Source organism: Phytophthora cinnamomi, assembly GCF_018691715.1.
Source record: "Phytophthora cinnamomi strain GKB4 chromosome Unknown Contig60, whole genome shotgun sequence".
Taxonomy (NCBI): domain Eukaryota; phylum Oomycota; class Peronosporomycetes; order Peronosporales; family Peronosporaceae; genus Phytophthora; species Phytophthora cinnamomi.
In genome coordinates, this window is record NW_027150993.1 from 109,668 (window position 1) to 123,041 (window position 13,374).

Sequence of the window (13,374 nt, forward strand, 5' to 3'; positions counted from 1 at the left end):
CGGCATCCCGAGGCAATGAGTTAAGTCGAATACGATCATCAAAGTTTTTGAGTTTGTCTACTCGGAAAGTCAAGTGGAATAAGAAAAGCTATAGAAATGCTTCTGTGATACCAGTGATAAGTAATACGGTCTTGGTTTGCAGTATGCATTTGGGGCGTACGTCATATAATATATTACATGTGCAGCACGGTGCATCTACTGCACGTCTCATTGGTTCAACTTAACTTTTATCCTACTCACTTCGTGCTGCGAGTCGTAGCTGTCGTAGCCTACGACAGCAGCGTCCAAAGCCTGGTGCTGACAGTCTTTGCGACAGCTTCAATTACTTTGCACAAAATACGTTATACGTTAGCCGCCGAGCGCTTTTTATTATTATGTTGAGTATCCCGCGCAATTCACCTTCATACGAGTACTGTAGCGCATTAGCGCTAAATCTTGACCGCGCCATAATTTGCTGGCTCGGCTTGTAATAATTCTTCCGCCGACTTTTTGGTCCTTCCTTTTTGGACCATTTTTGCCAACACTTGGGCGTCCAGTAGTTGGGCCGCAATGACCGAGATGCCTGCACCTCCTCCTGCTCCAGTTGCTGCTGATGCTGCGCCCAAGCGGCCGGTGCTGACGACGAGGCGCAGCAGCCAGCGCGGCGTGGCCATGTCGCACGAGAAGCGGCCGCCGCGCGAGCTGCTCAAGAGAATCGGCATCAGCGGCAAAGAAGTCGTCAAGATCATCCGCCAGCGCGGCTGGAGCATCGAGGAGCCGCACGGCCTGCAGCAACAGAAGCTCTACTACGTGGCCGGCGCCAAGGACAGAGAGACGGAGGCGCAACTTAAGCAGCGGCGGGACTTTTTCGTGGGCGAGGGCGAGCTCTACGCTTTCATCTTGAAACAAGGTATGTCTATACATAATATGTAGGTAGGGCGGTTCTACCAAATTTTCATCAAATAAGGTAGAACGGGTAGAGTGACCGTATATTTTTTTTTGCCTACAGGCGGACTACGGTACCTGCTGCCGGACGAGGACTTCTCGTCCGAGTCGGACGAGTCCGACGTGGAGCCCACGCAGCCGTCCAAGCCCTCGCAGGAGGACGCCACTACCGTCGGTTCTACCAATGCTGCTGCTGCTGTAGAGCGGAACTCTGCAGGTGAGAGTGACGCACTCGGAGACTCGTCCGACTCGGCGGACGAAGCTGCCGACGCCGGCTCCGAGCAGCGCAGGTGGAAGCGCCGCAAGAAACTCTCGACGGCTCGCAGCAAGTCCACGGAGAAGGCGACAACGGACAAGTCGGCACCTGCGACGGTGGACAAGACCCTACCGCCTAGACGTCGACGGAAGGCTGGCAAGAAGAGGGACTGTGCTGCCGACGACGAGCAGGACAGGATCCGCGTGAGTCCGCGCGTCAAGCTGGAGCAGGCCACGTACGTCGGCGTCGGCCAGCAGGCGGAGTTCACCGAGTACATGTCGTCGCTGACGGCACGCGGCTGGCGGGCGCAGCTGCTGCAGGATGTGGACGTGCACCTGCTGCGGTCCGTGGCGGCGGTGGATCGACGGCAGCGAGCGATGGAGACTGCAGTTGACGGTCAGAAGAAAAGCGGGAGGCCGACGGAAGGCGTCGGACCGCACGTACAGGACGCAGCCGAGGTGTTCCAAGAGCTTGAGGGACTGATGTACAGCATCCGCGCGTCTCAGGATGACCTGTCGACCATGCTCGAGGCGGTTATCGTGGAGGCGGAGAGGTCGACGATCCCGGACCGCATCGACCCCGTCGGCCGCATCGGGATCCCAGGGTTCGTGTCTACGGGCCTTGGGAATTTGGAGCTCATGCGCGATATCGAGCGGTACCTGCTCCTCTTCGTGGCTGCTGTGCGGCGATACCAACGAACGAGGAGAGCCGTCTCTGCCAACGAACCGTCAACTTCACCGTCCACCAAAGCTGTGAAGCGAGCAGACTTGCGTGCACTTCAGCTGCGTATCGAAGAGTCCAAGACGGAGCTGCAGGAGTTGGCGGAGATCGTCAGCGTAGAAGTGAAGGAGCAGACGTGCCAAGAACCAGGAGAACCGGCCCCGCAGGAGGCTGTTACGCCCCAGACGCCACCCCAACAACCTCCATTCCCGACTCCATCCCAGCCTACCTCCCAGACTACTTGTCAGAGTACCTCACAGAGCACCGCGAAACCTGTACGTGCAGATGGCGCCGAGCTATGAGTAAATCGACTGCCAGAACTTCAGCTTGAGCGTTGTCTAACGACTTACGTGGCACCTGCGTGTGGACAGACGGACGGGGAGGCGGACGTCGACACCGACCACGACCAGTCTTCGAGCCAGCAGAGCGTGGCGTCCTCGCCTCAAAGACTCGAGGGAGGTCAGTGGATGGTCTGAAGGCGACCTAGAACCATTTTGTATCCTTTTCATGTGTGCATCAGGAAATAGAGAACTCATCCTGTTATGACTTGGGCGTGAGGCGTATCGGCGGCGTGCATGAATGGCTGGTGGCAGGCTCACTTCAACTTCGGCCCACTTCAACTAAGATCCGGCGACGCTTAGCCGCTAACTGCCGTGTCCGCCGACAGCACCGCTTCGCGCGCAGTGCAAGATATCTTGTCTCGGGCACCAATGTCGGACCGCCAGCTTCTCCACCACGAGCACAGCACCTACGGAGCGATTTCGCCGGTGAAGCGTGCGTTGCAGCAGCTTCATAGTCCGCAGCATCACAACCAGCATGCTGTGAACTTCGGTAAGACCACGGAGGTGCAGCTTTTTATCCCGATAGGCACCGCTGATGCGTTGTTGGCATGGTGGATGCAGAACCGGAGAGCGGGGACCTGTCCTCCACCACCAAGATTCTCAGCGACGGGCATGGCTCGCGTAGTCGAGATCGTCTCAGTCGGTACGGACGGGAGAGCCATTGCTACATACGTAGTATATTTTAACTCTATTCACCTGGATCCAGCGGCTAATTGATCCGTTCATGCAGATACCTGGACCACAGCACGTTTGGGGTGGGGCTGGACGTCTTCTTGGTGCTGGTCTCCATTGTCTTCGCAAGCTCATACATTGCGAACACCTACATCCCTTCCAATGACGTATGGTAATTACTGGCTTCGTGATGGTCAGAGTTGAGATGGCTTACGCGTCCGTTTGTGTTGATCTGCAGATGCCTTTCAGTCTGTGGGTGACGGACCTTGTTTGCGCTGGTGTCTTAGCTGTGGACTTCTTGTTCCGTGGCATTTACCTCTCCAGTCGCCGTCGAGACTACATGCTGTCATTCCCGGGACTTGTCACACTCGCTGTGGTGCTTCCCGTGCTACCAACCTCATTCTTCTTGCAATACCAGTTGAGTAACGCCGCTTGTGCGTTTTACCTCAAGTTCTAGAATCTGTTGGGGCTAACGTTGTTCATTGCATTCGTTGGCAGCACTCTCTGGTATGGCATTTCGGACTGGAGATTCCTCTATCCGATGCGCTTTGTCATGTGTTACATCGAGACCAAAGCGGTACTGAGTCGCTGTCATGGGCTCATGTCACCCGTGCAGCAGTTCGCCATGCTGTGCTACCTGCAGCTGACAATTATCATCGCTGTCGCGGCCGGTGTTATTCAAATCGCCGAGACCGCAGACGAGAAGTACGCGACTGGGAACCTCGGGGAATGGACCTTCTTCAACTCGTTTTTCAACTCCGTGCTGGCGTTCGTGACTATCCAGTCACCTCCCGCCGATAACCCGTTGGCTAAGGTCTGTGTGGGTGCTCTCGTGCTGGTACTCATCCTAGTCGTGCCGTACCAGGTCTCGCAGATTCTGGCACTTGGAAGCTCCTTCTCTCCGTATGAGCTCGCGAGTCACACTCCGTCCCCGACCAGCAAGCACATTATACTCTGCGGTGACCTTACCCCGTCACGCATCGACCATTTCTTCCGAGAGGTCTTTCATGATGACCATGACCTGGTGGATATCAACGTTGTGGTGCTAAGTGAGGAGGAGCCAGCTACGTCGTTGATTTCGCTGCTCATGGACCCGTTCTTCGAGAAGCGAGCGAGTTTCATCCAAGGTTCGTTACTTGACGTCGATGATGCACAGCGAGCTGCGTGTAGTTCGGCCGACGCCATCTTTATTCTAGCTCGTCGTCTCGCTGGAGAGACGCCTGCCAGTTGCGACCACCGTGCGTTGATGCGCGTGCTAGCAGCTCGACGAGAGGCTCCAAAAGCTCGTGTGTTCGCACAACTTCACTTGTCAGCAAACCGTGGCCTCGTGGCCGATTTAGGCGTGTCGAACGTGCTTTGCTTTTCGGAGGTCATGCATTCGCTGCTTGGCCAGAATTGCGTCTGCCCGGGTTTCTCGACGTTCATGTACAGCCTCACGTCGACGTCCAGCTACGTTTCGAGCAGCGACTACGATGAACCTCCGGCGGCAGATGCGTCATGGGAGGATCGGTACTTGCATGGATCGAGTCACGAGGTATACTCGGTGGAATTGCCCTCAGCTTCTGTGGTTTACGGGAAGACTTTTTCGGAAGTGGCTTCTCTTGCGTACGCTCAGTGCGCCGGAGTGATCGTATTCGCGATCACTACAACCCAATCGTCCAAAGGGAACGGAGGCAAGCTGCTTCTAAACCCTGGAGATTCGTACACCTGCGTCGGAGAGGAGACCGTATTCGTGATCGCCCAGGATCGACGTGAGGCGAGCGCTGTGACGGACATGAAGCCAAGCGCCTCGATGCCAGACGCTTGGATCGCTCAGCGCAGAGGCTCCAAGTCGAGACAACTCTCGCGCGGAGCTAATAGCAAGGTGAAGCGTCCGTCGACGACTGGCAGCAGCACTGGAAATGACACACCAAACAGTTTTGGTGATTCTGAGATGTCTTCGCCCCACCGACGACAGTCAAGGTTCGTGAATTGGCAACTAGAGACTACAAGTCCCGCCTCGACATTTAGTCAGGAGAACCGAGGCACCTGGAAGCCCGAAGAGGAGGACGATGACCCATTGGCAATTAAAACCAGTGGGCTCTCTCCTGCCAACGCCATCACTGCCGACGCAGCGGTCATTCAAGACGTGGCATCCTTGCACTTCGAAATCGGCCACATCGTTTTGTGCGTGTTGTCGCCTACGTCATTTCCCCACCACCTAGAGTATCTCATCGGACCGCTACGCGTTCGTGCACTGCGCCAACATCGTCCGGTGGTCATCGTCACCGCGACGCTGCCGGAAGTTGACGACTACGAGCACTTCTATCGCTTCCAAGGCGTTCACTTTATCGTGGGAGACCCGTTCCGTCAAAGCACGCTGCGACGAGCGGGCGTTCAGCGAGCCTTCCGCATCGTGCTCATGGGCGCAGAAGGCGAAGTGTCCGACGCTGGCACGTCCGAGCTCCTCCAGGATGCGGTATGTTTGGCATTGGATCGATATAATCAGTCTTCTCTTGTTCTCATTGTGTGCTACATGCATTGGCTTGATGAATGTAGGCATGTATCGCGCTGCACAAGACCATTACGACGTTCATTGGACCCACTCGAGCGCCTCGCATCATCACGGAACTCGTAAACCGGGCGAACGTGCATTTCATCGCGCAAAATCTCTCGGTGAGCGGGTGGTTCCCGCTTGCAGAGTGTGACGCTGCGGCTGCATCAACTTCGTCACTCGAGTTGGCGCGCAACTTTGCCGTGTCACCTGCCTTCGCCGCCGGACTGACCTACAGCACCTCGCTGTGCGATAGCTTGTTGATCAACCAGTTCTTCAACGCGCGCATCAAGAATATCCTGCGCGAGTTCATCTTCGCCTCCTGGACGGATGGTGGAGTCGGGACTTTGCCCAGTACCCCAGCAACGACCGGCGGATTCGGAGAAGCTGTCGTATCCCCAACTCTATCAACTTCGTCGGCCATGGGCGTGCAGCGCAGCTCCCTCTTCGCCGTGGAAGTCCCGATGGACTTTGTGGGTCGCATGTTCGAGTTCGTCTTCCACTACCTGCTCTCCTCGGACGGCATTCTGGTGATCGGACTCTACCGCTGCCGTCCGGACGCCATGCTGCACTCGTCGTCCGTTCAATTGCTCAATGAAGGTCGGTGGACTAACGAGACGACAACTGCCCCACGAGCTCGCATCGAAGTCCTGGAGGGCGAACGCAACGTACCGTTTGGTTACGTGTACGTGAACCCTCAACCGCACGAAGTGGTCACTGGCAACGACTTGCTGTACGTGCTTTCGGACATTCAGCCATGCTGGGCCGAGGCCGACAAAGATTAGGCCAGCTCAAGTTTCTAGCACAACTGTTTCTCTTCTGGATCTCCTTCAACGCGTATATTCGTGTCTGGTTCCCGCCTACGCGCATTGGCGCGTGGCCAGTTCCTTTCGTATTCCTCAGCGATGACGAATTTAGTTCTTTTTCCTATCCTAGTATTGACTTTGCACTCTTCATCTCGGAATTGACCGCCCAGCGTGCAAGAAGTGCTGCAGTGGGTGTCGCCCAAACTCCTCAGCAAGTTTCATTATGCGGACAAGTCTCTTGGCTCTGGCAGTGGCAATCGCTATCGTCGCCAACTTTCTCGACTTTGCAATCGCCGATAAGGTTTCGACGTTTAGTTTAAGCCAACTGCGCCGGGGTATTTTCAAGTCAACCCGCAAGGACAAAGGTGCGAGTCTCAGCGAGGAGGATGAAAGAAATGAGGTGGTACGTACCATAATCGAATTCGTTCGCTCGCTTATTTTCTCCTTCAACTAACTGGCGGTCCTAACAGTTCAACGCAAACCCAGACTTTCAGCACGGCTGGTGAGGAGGTGAGGTGACGTAGCACTAGGAATACGACAACGACTAGCATTAATACCTGAACACGTTGCTGCTAAGCCGCAGGATGCTACATGGCGAGACGCTCCTCCCGGGAAGTCGACGCCATCCTCACTGCGCTTGGAATTTCTGAAGTGGATTTTGCTGTGATGCAGGAACGTACAAATCGTTGACGTCGTCTTTCCCGATTCTCACGCTGAAGTGGATGTGAGTCGTGGAACTCTGCGTAGAATAGGATACTATAACCCCCGGCGACACTGCTTCCAAGACATCACCGTTTGGTACTTCTATCCATTCCAGGTTGTCCACGAAATGGAAAAATGCAAATGCGGATGCAAATGCACGGGAGAAAGCAGCCAAACCGCGGGATTTGCTCGTGCTCCAGCCGTCAACCGTACATCTGGGCACATTTTCCCAGGAAGGAGCCAATGCCCCAGCCTCACGATCTCGATCAGGATCCTGGAATCCATGATTGGTCTGTGCACCGCACGCTTCACTTTGGAATCGGCTGTCAAGTGTAGCTGTCACAGGTCCTCCAGGAAGTTGCAGTATGCGGACAGGTTTCTTCGCTCTGGTGGTGATGATCGCCTTCATTGCAAGCTTTCTCGACTTTGCAGTCGCTAAGAAGACTGTTGACGTCGAAGACACCGCGAAGCTGCTGCGTGGAGGCGTTCTCAAGCCAATCGAAAGGGAAAAAGCCGCTCGTCTGAGCGAGGAGGAGGAACGAGGAGCGAAACAGGCTCTCAGCAAGGTCACGTCTCTCCTGGGCTTGAAGAAGGGCCCGACCAAACTCACACAGGCCAAGCTTGACCGACTCCAGACGTATGCCAAAAGCAACCCAGACAAATGGTGGATGATGACGTACTACGTGACGTATACTTTGGGTATCGCGCTCACGGCATACATCGCGTACGGGTTTCTCTTCCTCGGATGGCGCCCAGCCACCATGGGCAGTCCCCGAGCCAACTGAAGCTATTGTATCGTCGGGGTTTTGTTAAAATGCAACTATCTGTGGCAGTAAGTTCATTCTTCTCGCGATTTCGCGCATTCTTTTGAGTGTGTGATTCAGGGCTATAATGATCTTTGGCCCGCGTGAACGTGCAAGCTTTATTTTACTACGTATTTACCATGAAGCTGATATCTTCAATTCGAGATCCAGAATGTCAATGATGTATCAAGCACCCCACAGGACTTCACTTGACATTTTGGATCGAGCAACCTCTTTATGACACACGGACTATGGCGGCGTGACTTGAGAGCTTGAACCGCGATCGTCTGCCGCGAGCTTGGAAAGAGTGGCGGGAGCCTGGACTCACCGCCATCGTGGCAGCAGCCCCATGCGTTACTGCCCCTGTGCCGACTCCCTTCGTCAGCCATGGCCAAGCGGATGTCGCTGCTGCTGCTACGCTCCTTCCTGGGCTCCCGAGGGAGGATTCCCCCAGGAAGATCAAAGACCCGGAGATCCTTGGAGGCGACTCTGACGACCCCGTCGAATTGAGGAATCAAGCCTCTTTACGTACTCGATCGCTCGATTCGATGACAACACTAGTCGAGGTGAATCGAATGGGGTTTCCCTTTCACCTCCATCTATTTGACATTCATCAAAGCAAGTTGAGATTCCTTCGGCAACGAATCTCTAATACTTAACTGATACTGTGGCACATGCCTAGTACATGTACATAGTAGCGATATCGGATACAATATTATTGTCGGCTGACGCGAACGTCGGTGCTGCAGCAACTGTAAAAGCTAACTTTCGTCTTGCTGCATGGCTCACTGGCATAGAAAAATAATGGCGAGACTGTTTTAAGCACGCGGCTCTGGTAGGGAGTCTGAATCGTGAACTACTACATGTAGCTACTAACGCAAGTGTAACATGATATGGTACGGTAAGCAACGGTCGTGGTCTAGTTCGTAGGATAGTGATTTTATAAACAGCCCATCGATCAACACAAAAAATATCCTGCACATTACTGTGCCCGGTTTAAGCAACACGATGGCTATTTTCCGAAAGTCGTGTCCGTGTAGCGATGCCGACTGCAGAGCACTTGTGAAAGTTTTAAAGGAGTCACCTGCAGATTCTCGAAAAATTTTTTTTTCCTGATTGCTGGTCCTCTCGAAATACGATCTAGCAGAACAGTAGTTTTATGAGTCAAGCGACACGATCTGGTCAGTTTGGCACGCTTAGTGTGATTAAAAAACTTTATCCCACAAGGAGGATCAGACAACTACTGAAAGTTCTGAAAGGTTTGATTAATTCACTGCAATTGACGCTACAGTTCTGTTCACAGATATTCAGTGCTGTGTAGTGTACTCCACGAACATATTTGTCATTTTTTACTATACTCTAATTAACTGTGAGTTCTGTTTGCAAGCGTGTTTGGCTGTTTGGACGAGATCCGATTTCATCCGGCGTGTTTCAATCAACGTGTGAATTTAAGTTGGCAACTACTTCCATTCTCAAAGCCGGCAAAACGAGTGGAGGCAGCATCACAAACTGCTACTGATTACTTCATGAAGTATTTGGAGAATACATACACGTATTGCAAGTGTGTTCCATGGCTACGCAACGACATCCATTTTCATGACAGAAACGCGGACCACCCAAGCGTGCAGGAATTAACGCGACTGAATTAATTATTGATCAAACACTTTTGACTCAACTTCCGGAAAGTCTGTGTTCCGCTACCCCAACACAGCCATCCCAACATCGAATTTGGATTTCCTGTAATTACGATCTACATGTAGAAAAATGAGTTCACATAGCACCCAAGAAGTTCTCATGACCTAGAGAGCTACAGGGTAAATCTGTCTAACTCCACCAACATGTCAGTATATTCTGCTGTACACTAACAAACAGTTTGCTAACCTAGCGTTTGCTATACAGCTAATGTTTGTTGTGCGAACACTAGTGCTGATCCAGTGCTCAACCCTATTGAACATGGAAAGCAGTCCAGAAGCAGAGACCTCGATCGTCCTTCAATTACACATAACAATGAAGAGAACTCAGTCGCGATGAAGTTCAACTATTTGATGAAGTATAACGTATGAGTTGATGAGGCAGGAAGCAAATTGTAGGCAAGACGTGATTATGGTGAACTCGCGCAGCATGATTTGAATGATCGGCGAGCATTGATCGCAAATGGGATTCATGTACTGACTGCATCCCGCTCATGAGTACATTCTCTCACTTTGGAATCGGCGGGGTACAGACAACGACGGTGACACACCTGCGACAGACCACAGGCAATAAATACCGTCATGCAGACAAAACTCCTCGTTCTTTTGGTGGCGCTCGCCTCCCTTGCAAGCTGCATCGTGGCCGATAAGGCTGCTCAAGTGCAAGACCCCGCCTCTCCCTTGGCGAAGTCTCTCCACGACGACAGACAAGCTCGCTATCTCAAAGGAACCCACAAAGCGACAAAGAGCGACCAAGACGCGAAAACTGCTGACAACGAAGAGAGAGGTTTCGGTATGGCGGAGGTTGCCAGTAAGCTCAAGTCCATCATGGGCAGGAACCCGAACAAGCTCTCAAAGAAGAAGCTCGAGAAGGTCCGGTCGTACGCCGAGGACAACCCCGACAAGTGGTACGCGATGTCGTACTACCTCGACTACGTTTACGGCATCTCGCTCGTGACGCTCCTAGCGGGCGGCGCGTTGTGGTACCATTGGCGCCCGGCGGGGGTGGGCGGCCCAGTGTCCAACTAAATCGAATCGATAGCTTTCCTCTTGACAATACCTAGCAATGACATTACAACCTCTCTACTAATTCGTCTACCGGCACGCGCGCACGTCACCTTTCGGAATGGGGCCGCAGAGAGCCGCTGGGTGTCGGACTGGAGACAAGCCTGTATCGATGCCCACGTCAAGGAACGCGCGCTTCAACGTGAGCAGGCACAAGAGGGTCAGAATCTTATGCGGCACTCACCTGCCCAACTGTTCGATGTATGGACCCAGCAGGCGGACTCCGTTGGCGTCGAGTCAGACAATCGAGTCAGAAGGCAACTTTTCGAAAAGTCGCGCCGTCGCAACGCGGCAATGCTGGAGGTGCTGCCCACCAAGACGCCCAACGCCATCGAAAGGCTTTCGTCACACGCACACACACACGCCTTTCACCTCCTCTTAACTGCGCATTTCTTCTTTCAGCGACCCCCATCACCGCCCCGAGCTTCGTGTTGAGCCCAGATGGAACCGCAGCAGCTCGACGCGAAGCAAAGTTCCGCCGACACCACGACACTATTATAGAGCTGGGGAGCGTCGTGAGCCCAGAGCCGAGAGCGAGCGTGCTGCTGCCGTCAGCTGGCGGAAGAAAAAGAGCAAAAGAGCCCACTTCTTGCTCGCTCGTCGAAACGGCTGTTTTCATACTCGCGCCATGTGTAATTGGGCTCTTCAGTCCGCGTTCGGCCCCCTTGCCGGCAGAGCGCGGTTAGAGACACCTAAAGCGAAGGGCGCGCGGCGGACCTCTCGCTCCCCCTTCTCTCTCCTCGTCCCGGCATGGAGTCGGACGACTCCATGTCGGTGCTGCTGCCGATGGTGTCGCTCATGCTGCTGCTCGTGTTCGCCGGCGGGCTGTGGTTCCTGCGCACGCGCAACCAGCTCCGAGGCGCGTCGCAGTCCTTCCTGGCCAGGTAACTCGTCACCTCCTCTCTCTCCGTTTAAGCTAGTGTTAACACCTTGCCTTAACCATCTCTATCCTGTGCAACAGGATGTTGCTGCAAGAGCAGGAGACCATCACCCGCCTGGACCTGGAGCGCGGCGAGGCCCAGGCCGAGCGCTGGAAGTGCTCCGTGTGCGAGTTCAGCAACGCCATGGACCGCCCCACGTGCGTCCTGTGCGGCACCAAGAACGCCAAGTACGCGCGCCAAGTCTCGGATAGAGAGGAGTTGCCGCGCCTCAAGCACTCCATCGCGGGGCGGGACGAGCGCCTCAGCTCCGCCAGCTCCGTCACGATGCTGGCGCGCCCCTCGCTCCAGCGGTCGTCGATCCTCAGCGCCGGCACGAGGGCGAGTTTGCGCCCTCTCCGGCTCTCTACCTTAAACCCGCGGCAAAAGTACGCCAGGAGACGGAAAGAATGGGTCCGTTGCCTGGGCGAGGACGGCGAGTCGGCCTTTTGGACCCGCGCGGATGTTGCCGCTGCGACACGGCGCCTGACCGTGGTTAACACCACTGGTGCTAACCAGGGGGGCCACCGCATCAGCGTGGGCTTCGTGACGCACATGGTGCGGCGCGCCTCCATGATGGGGGACATCGGCCGCCTCACGTTCGCCGAGGCCTCGCAGCTCGACGCCGCCGAGACCATAAGCGGGTACAAGCTCAGCGCGCGCGAGCTCGAGTTGCTGGACCGCGTGTCCAGGTTGCCTTTTCCCAAAAAATACGCCTGGTTTTTAGAGAGAATGGGCGCGTTGCTGCGCCCGTGGGAGGAAGGGCGCATCAAATTGCGCGTCCAGCGCGAACACATTCTCGTGGAAAGTATGGAGCAGCTTTTGGGCATCCAGCCGGAGCATATCCATTTCCCGCTGCGAATTGAGTTCGTGGGGGAGGCGGGCATCGACGCCGGCGGGCTGCAACGAGAATGGTTCTCCATCTTATTTGGGCGCCTGCTGGACGACGAATTGGGTCTCTTCATGACGTGCCACCGCCACACCCAAGCCGTGGCCATCAACCCGCACTCGGAGGACTGCACGGCCGACCACTTGCTCTATTTTCGAGGAATTGGGCGTCTTTTGGGGCGCGCGCTGCTCGAGGGGCAAACCATGCAGGCGAGACTGTGTCTACCCATTCTCAAGCACTTTTTGGGCACGCCCATCACCTTTTCCGACCTGCAGTACGTGGACCCGGAAGTGTACACCAGCATGATGTGGATCCGCGAGAACGACGGCGTGGACGCCCTCGAACTCACTTTTTCGGTCACGGAATTGCGCGCGGACGACGAGGTGGTCACGGTGGACCTGGTGCCCGACGGAAGGGACAAGGCCGTCACCGACGCCAACAAGATGGAGTTCCTGCACCTGAAACTGAGATACCTCATGCTGGGCCGCTACGCGCCTCAGCTGCAGGCGCTGTCGCTCGGCCTGTTCGAGGTGATCCCGCAGGAGGCGCTGCTGGTGTTCGACTACCAAGAACTGGAGCTGGTGCTCTGCGGGATGCCGGAGATCGACCTGGCCGACTGGAAGCGCAACACGGTGGTGGCCCCCAGTTTTGGCGATACACCCCTGGTTGTCGACTGGTTCTGGGAGATCCTAAAGGGGTTCACGGAAGACGAGCGCGCGCGGTTCCTGCAGTTCTCGACGGGCTCGTCGCGCGTGCCGGTGCAGGGCTTCAAGGGCTTGACGAGCTACGACGGCCGCATTTGCCCCTTCTCGTTGCGGCCGTTGCCAAACCAAACGCGCGGCTTCCCCAAGGTGCACACGTGCTTCAACCGCGTGGAGCTGCCGCTGTATACCGACAAGGCGGAGATGGAGGCCGCGCTCTCGGCCGTGCTCGACATGGAGTGGACCGAGTTCAGCGAGGAGTGAGGTGAGATGGCAGGTGAAGTTGTTTTGGTGTTCAAGTGCGATATTTAAGAAATCGAGTGGTGCTATTAACATGGGTTGGTTTGATGTCAT

At 55.2% G+C, this 13,374-nt stretch overlaps 5 protein-coding genes across 6 annotated transcripts; all 5 read left to right on the forward strand.

Annotated features, from left to right (window-relative positions):
• Positions 1-558: 558 nt before the first annotated feature.
• IUM83_14004 (Calcium-activated potassium channel subunit alpha-1) lies at positions 559-2,541 on the forward strand (the record flags this gene model as incomplete). Its single annotated transcript, XM_067938718.1, has 4 exons — positions 559-889; positions 989-2,175; positions 2,272-2,359; positions 2,459-2,541. 4 exons carry the CDS (start codon positions 559-561, stop codon positions 2,539-2,541), a joined length of 1,689 nt encoding a protein of 562 aa, XP_067787565.1.
• Positions 2,542-2,610: 69 nt separating this feature from the next.
• Positions 2,611-6,231, forward strand: IUM83_14005 (Calcium-activated potassium channel subunit alpha-1; the record flags this gene model as incomplete). The annotated part of the gene is made up of 6 exons (XM_067938719.1): positions 2,611-2,731; positions 2,803-2,884; positions 2,972-3,080; positions 3,152-3,330; positions 3,412-5,371; positions 5,452-6,231. The coding sequence occupies 6 exons, from the start codon at positions 2,611-2,613 to the stop codon at positions 6,229-6,231; spliced, it is 3,231 nt and encodes a 1,076-aa protein (XP_067787539.1).
• A 1,118-nt stretch (positions 6,232-7,349) lies between these two features.
• Positions 7,350-7,739, forward strand: IUM83_14006 (RxLR effector protein; the record flags this gene model as incomplete). The annotated part of the gene is made up of 1 exon (XM_067938720.1): positions 7,350-7,739. The coding sequence occupies one exon, from the start codon at positions 7,350-7,352 to the stop codon at positions 7,737-7,739; it is 390 nt and encodes a 129-aa protein (XP_067787538.1).
• A 2,291-nt stretch (positions 7,740-10,030) lies between these two features.
• On the forward strand, positions 10,031-10,477 carry IUM83_14007 (the record flags this gene model as incomplete). Of its 2 annotated transcripts, none has more annotated exons than XM_067938721.1 (1): positions 10,031-10,477. In XM_067938721.1, the coding sequence occupies one exon, from the start codon at positions 10,031-10,033 to the stop codon at positions 10,475-10,477; it is 447 nt and encodes a 148-aa protein (XP_067787537.1). The 2 variants fall into 2 exon arrangements, with proteins under 2 accessions (XP_067787537.1, XP_067787536.1); XM_067938722.1 differs by having other exon boundaries at positions 10,277-10,477.
• Positions 10,478-11,263: 786 nt separating this feature from the next.
• IUM83_14008 (putative HECT E3 ubiquitin ligase) lies at positions 11,264-13,284 on the forward strand (the record flags this gene model as incomplete). The annotated part of the gene is made up of 2 exons (XM_067938723.1): positions 11,264-11,397; positions 11,475-13,284. The coding sequence occupies 2 exons, from the start codon at positions 11,264-11,266 to the stop codon at positions 13,282-13,284; spliced, it is 1,944 nt and encodes a 647-aa protein (XP_067787535.1).
• Positions 13,285-13,374: the final 90 nt, after the last annotated feature.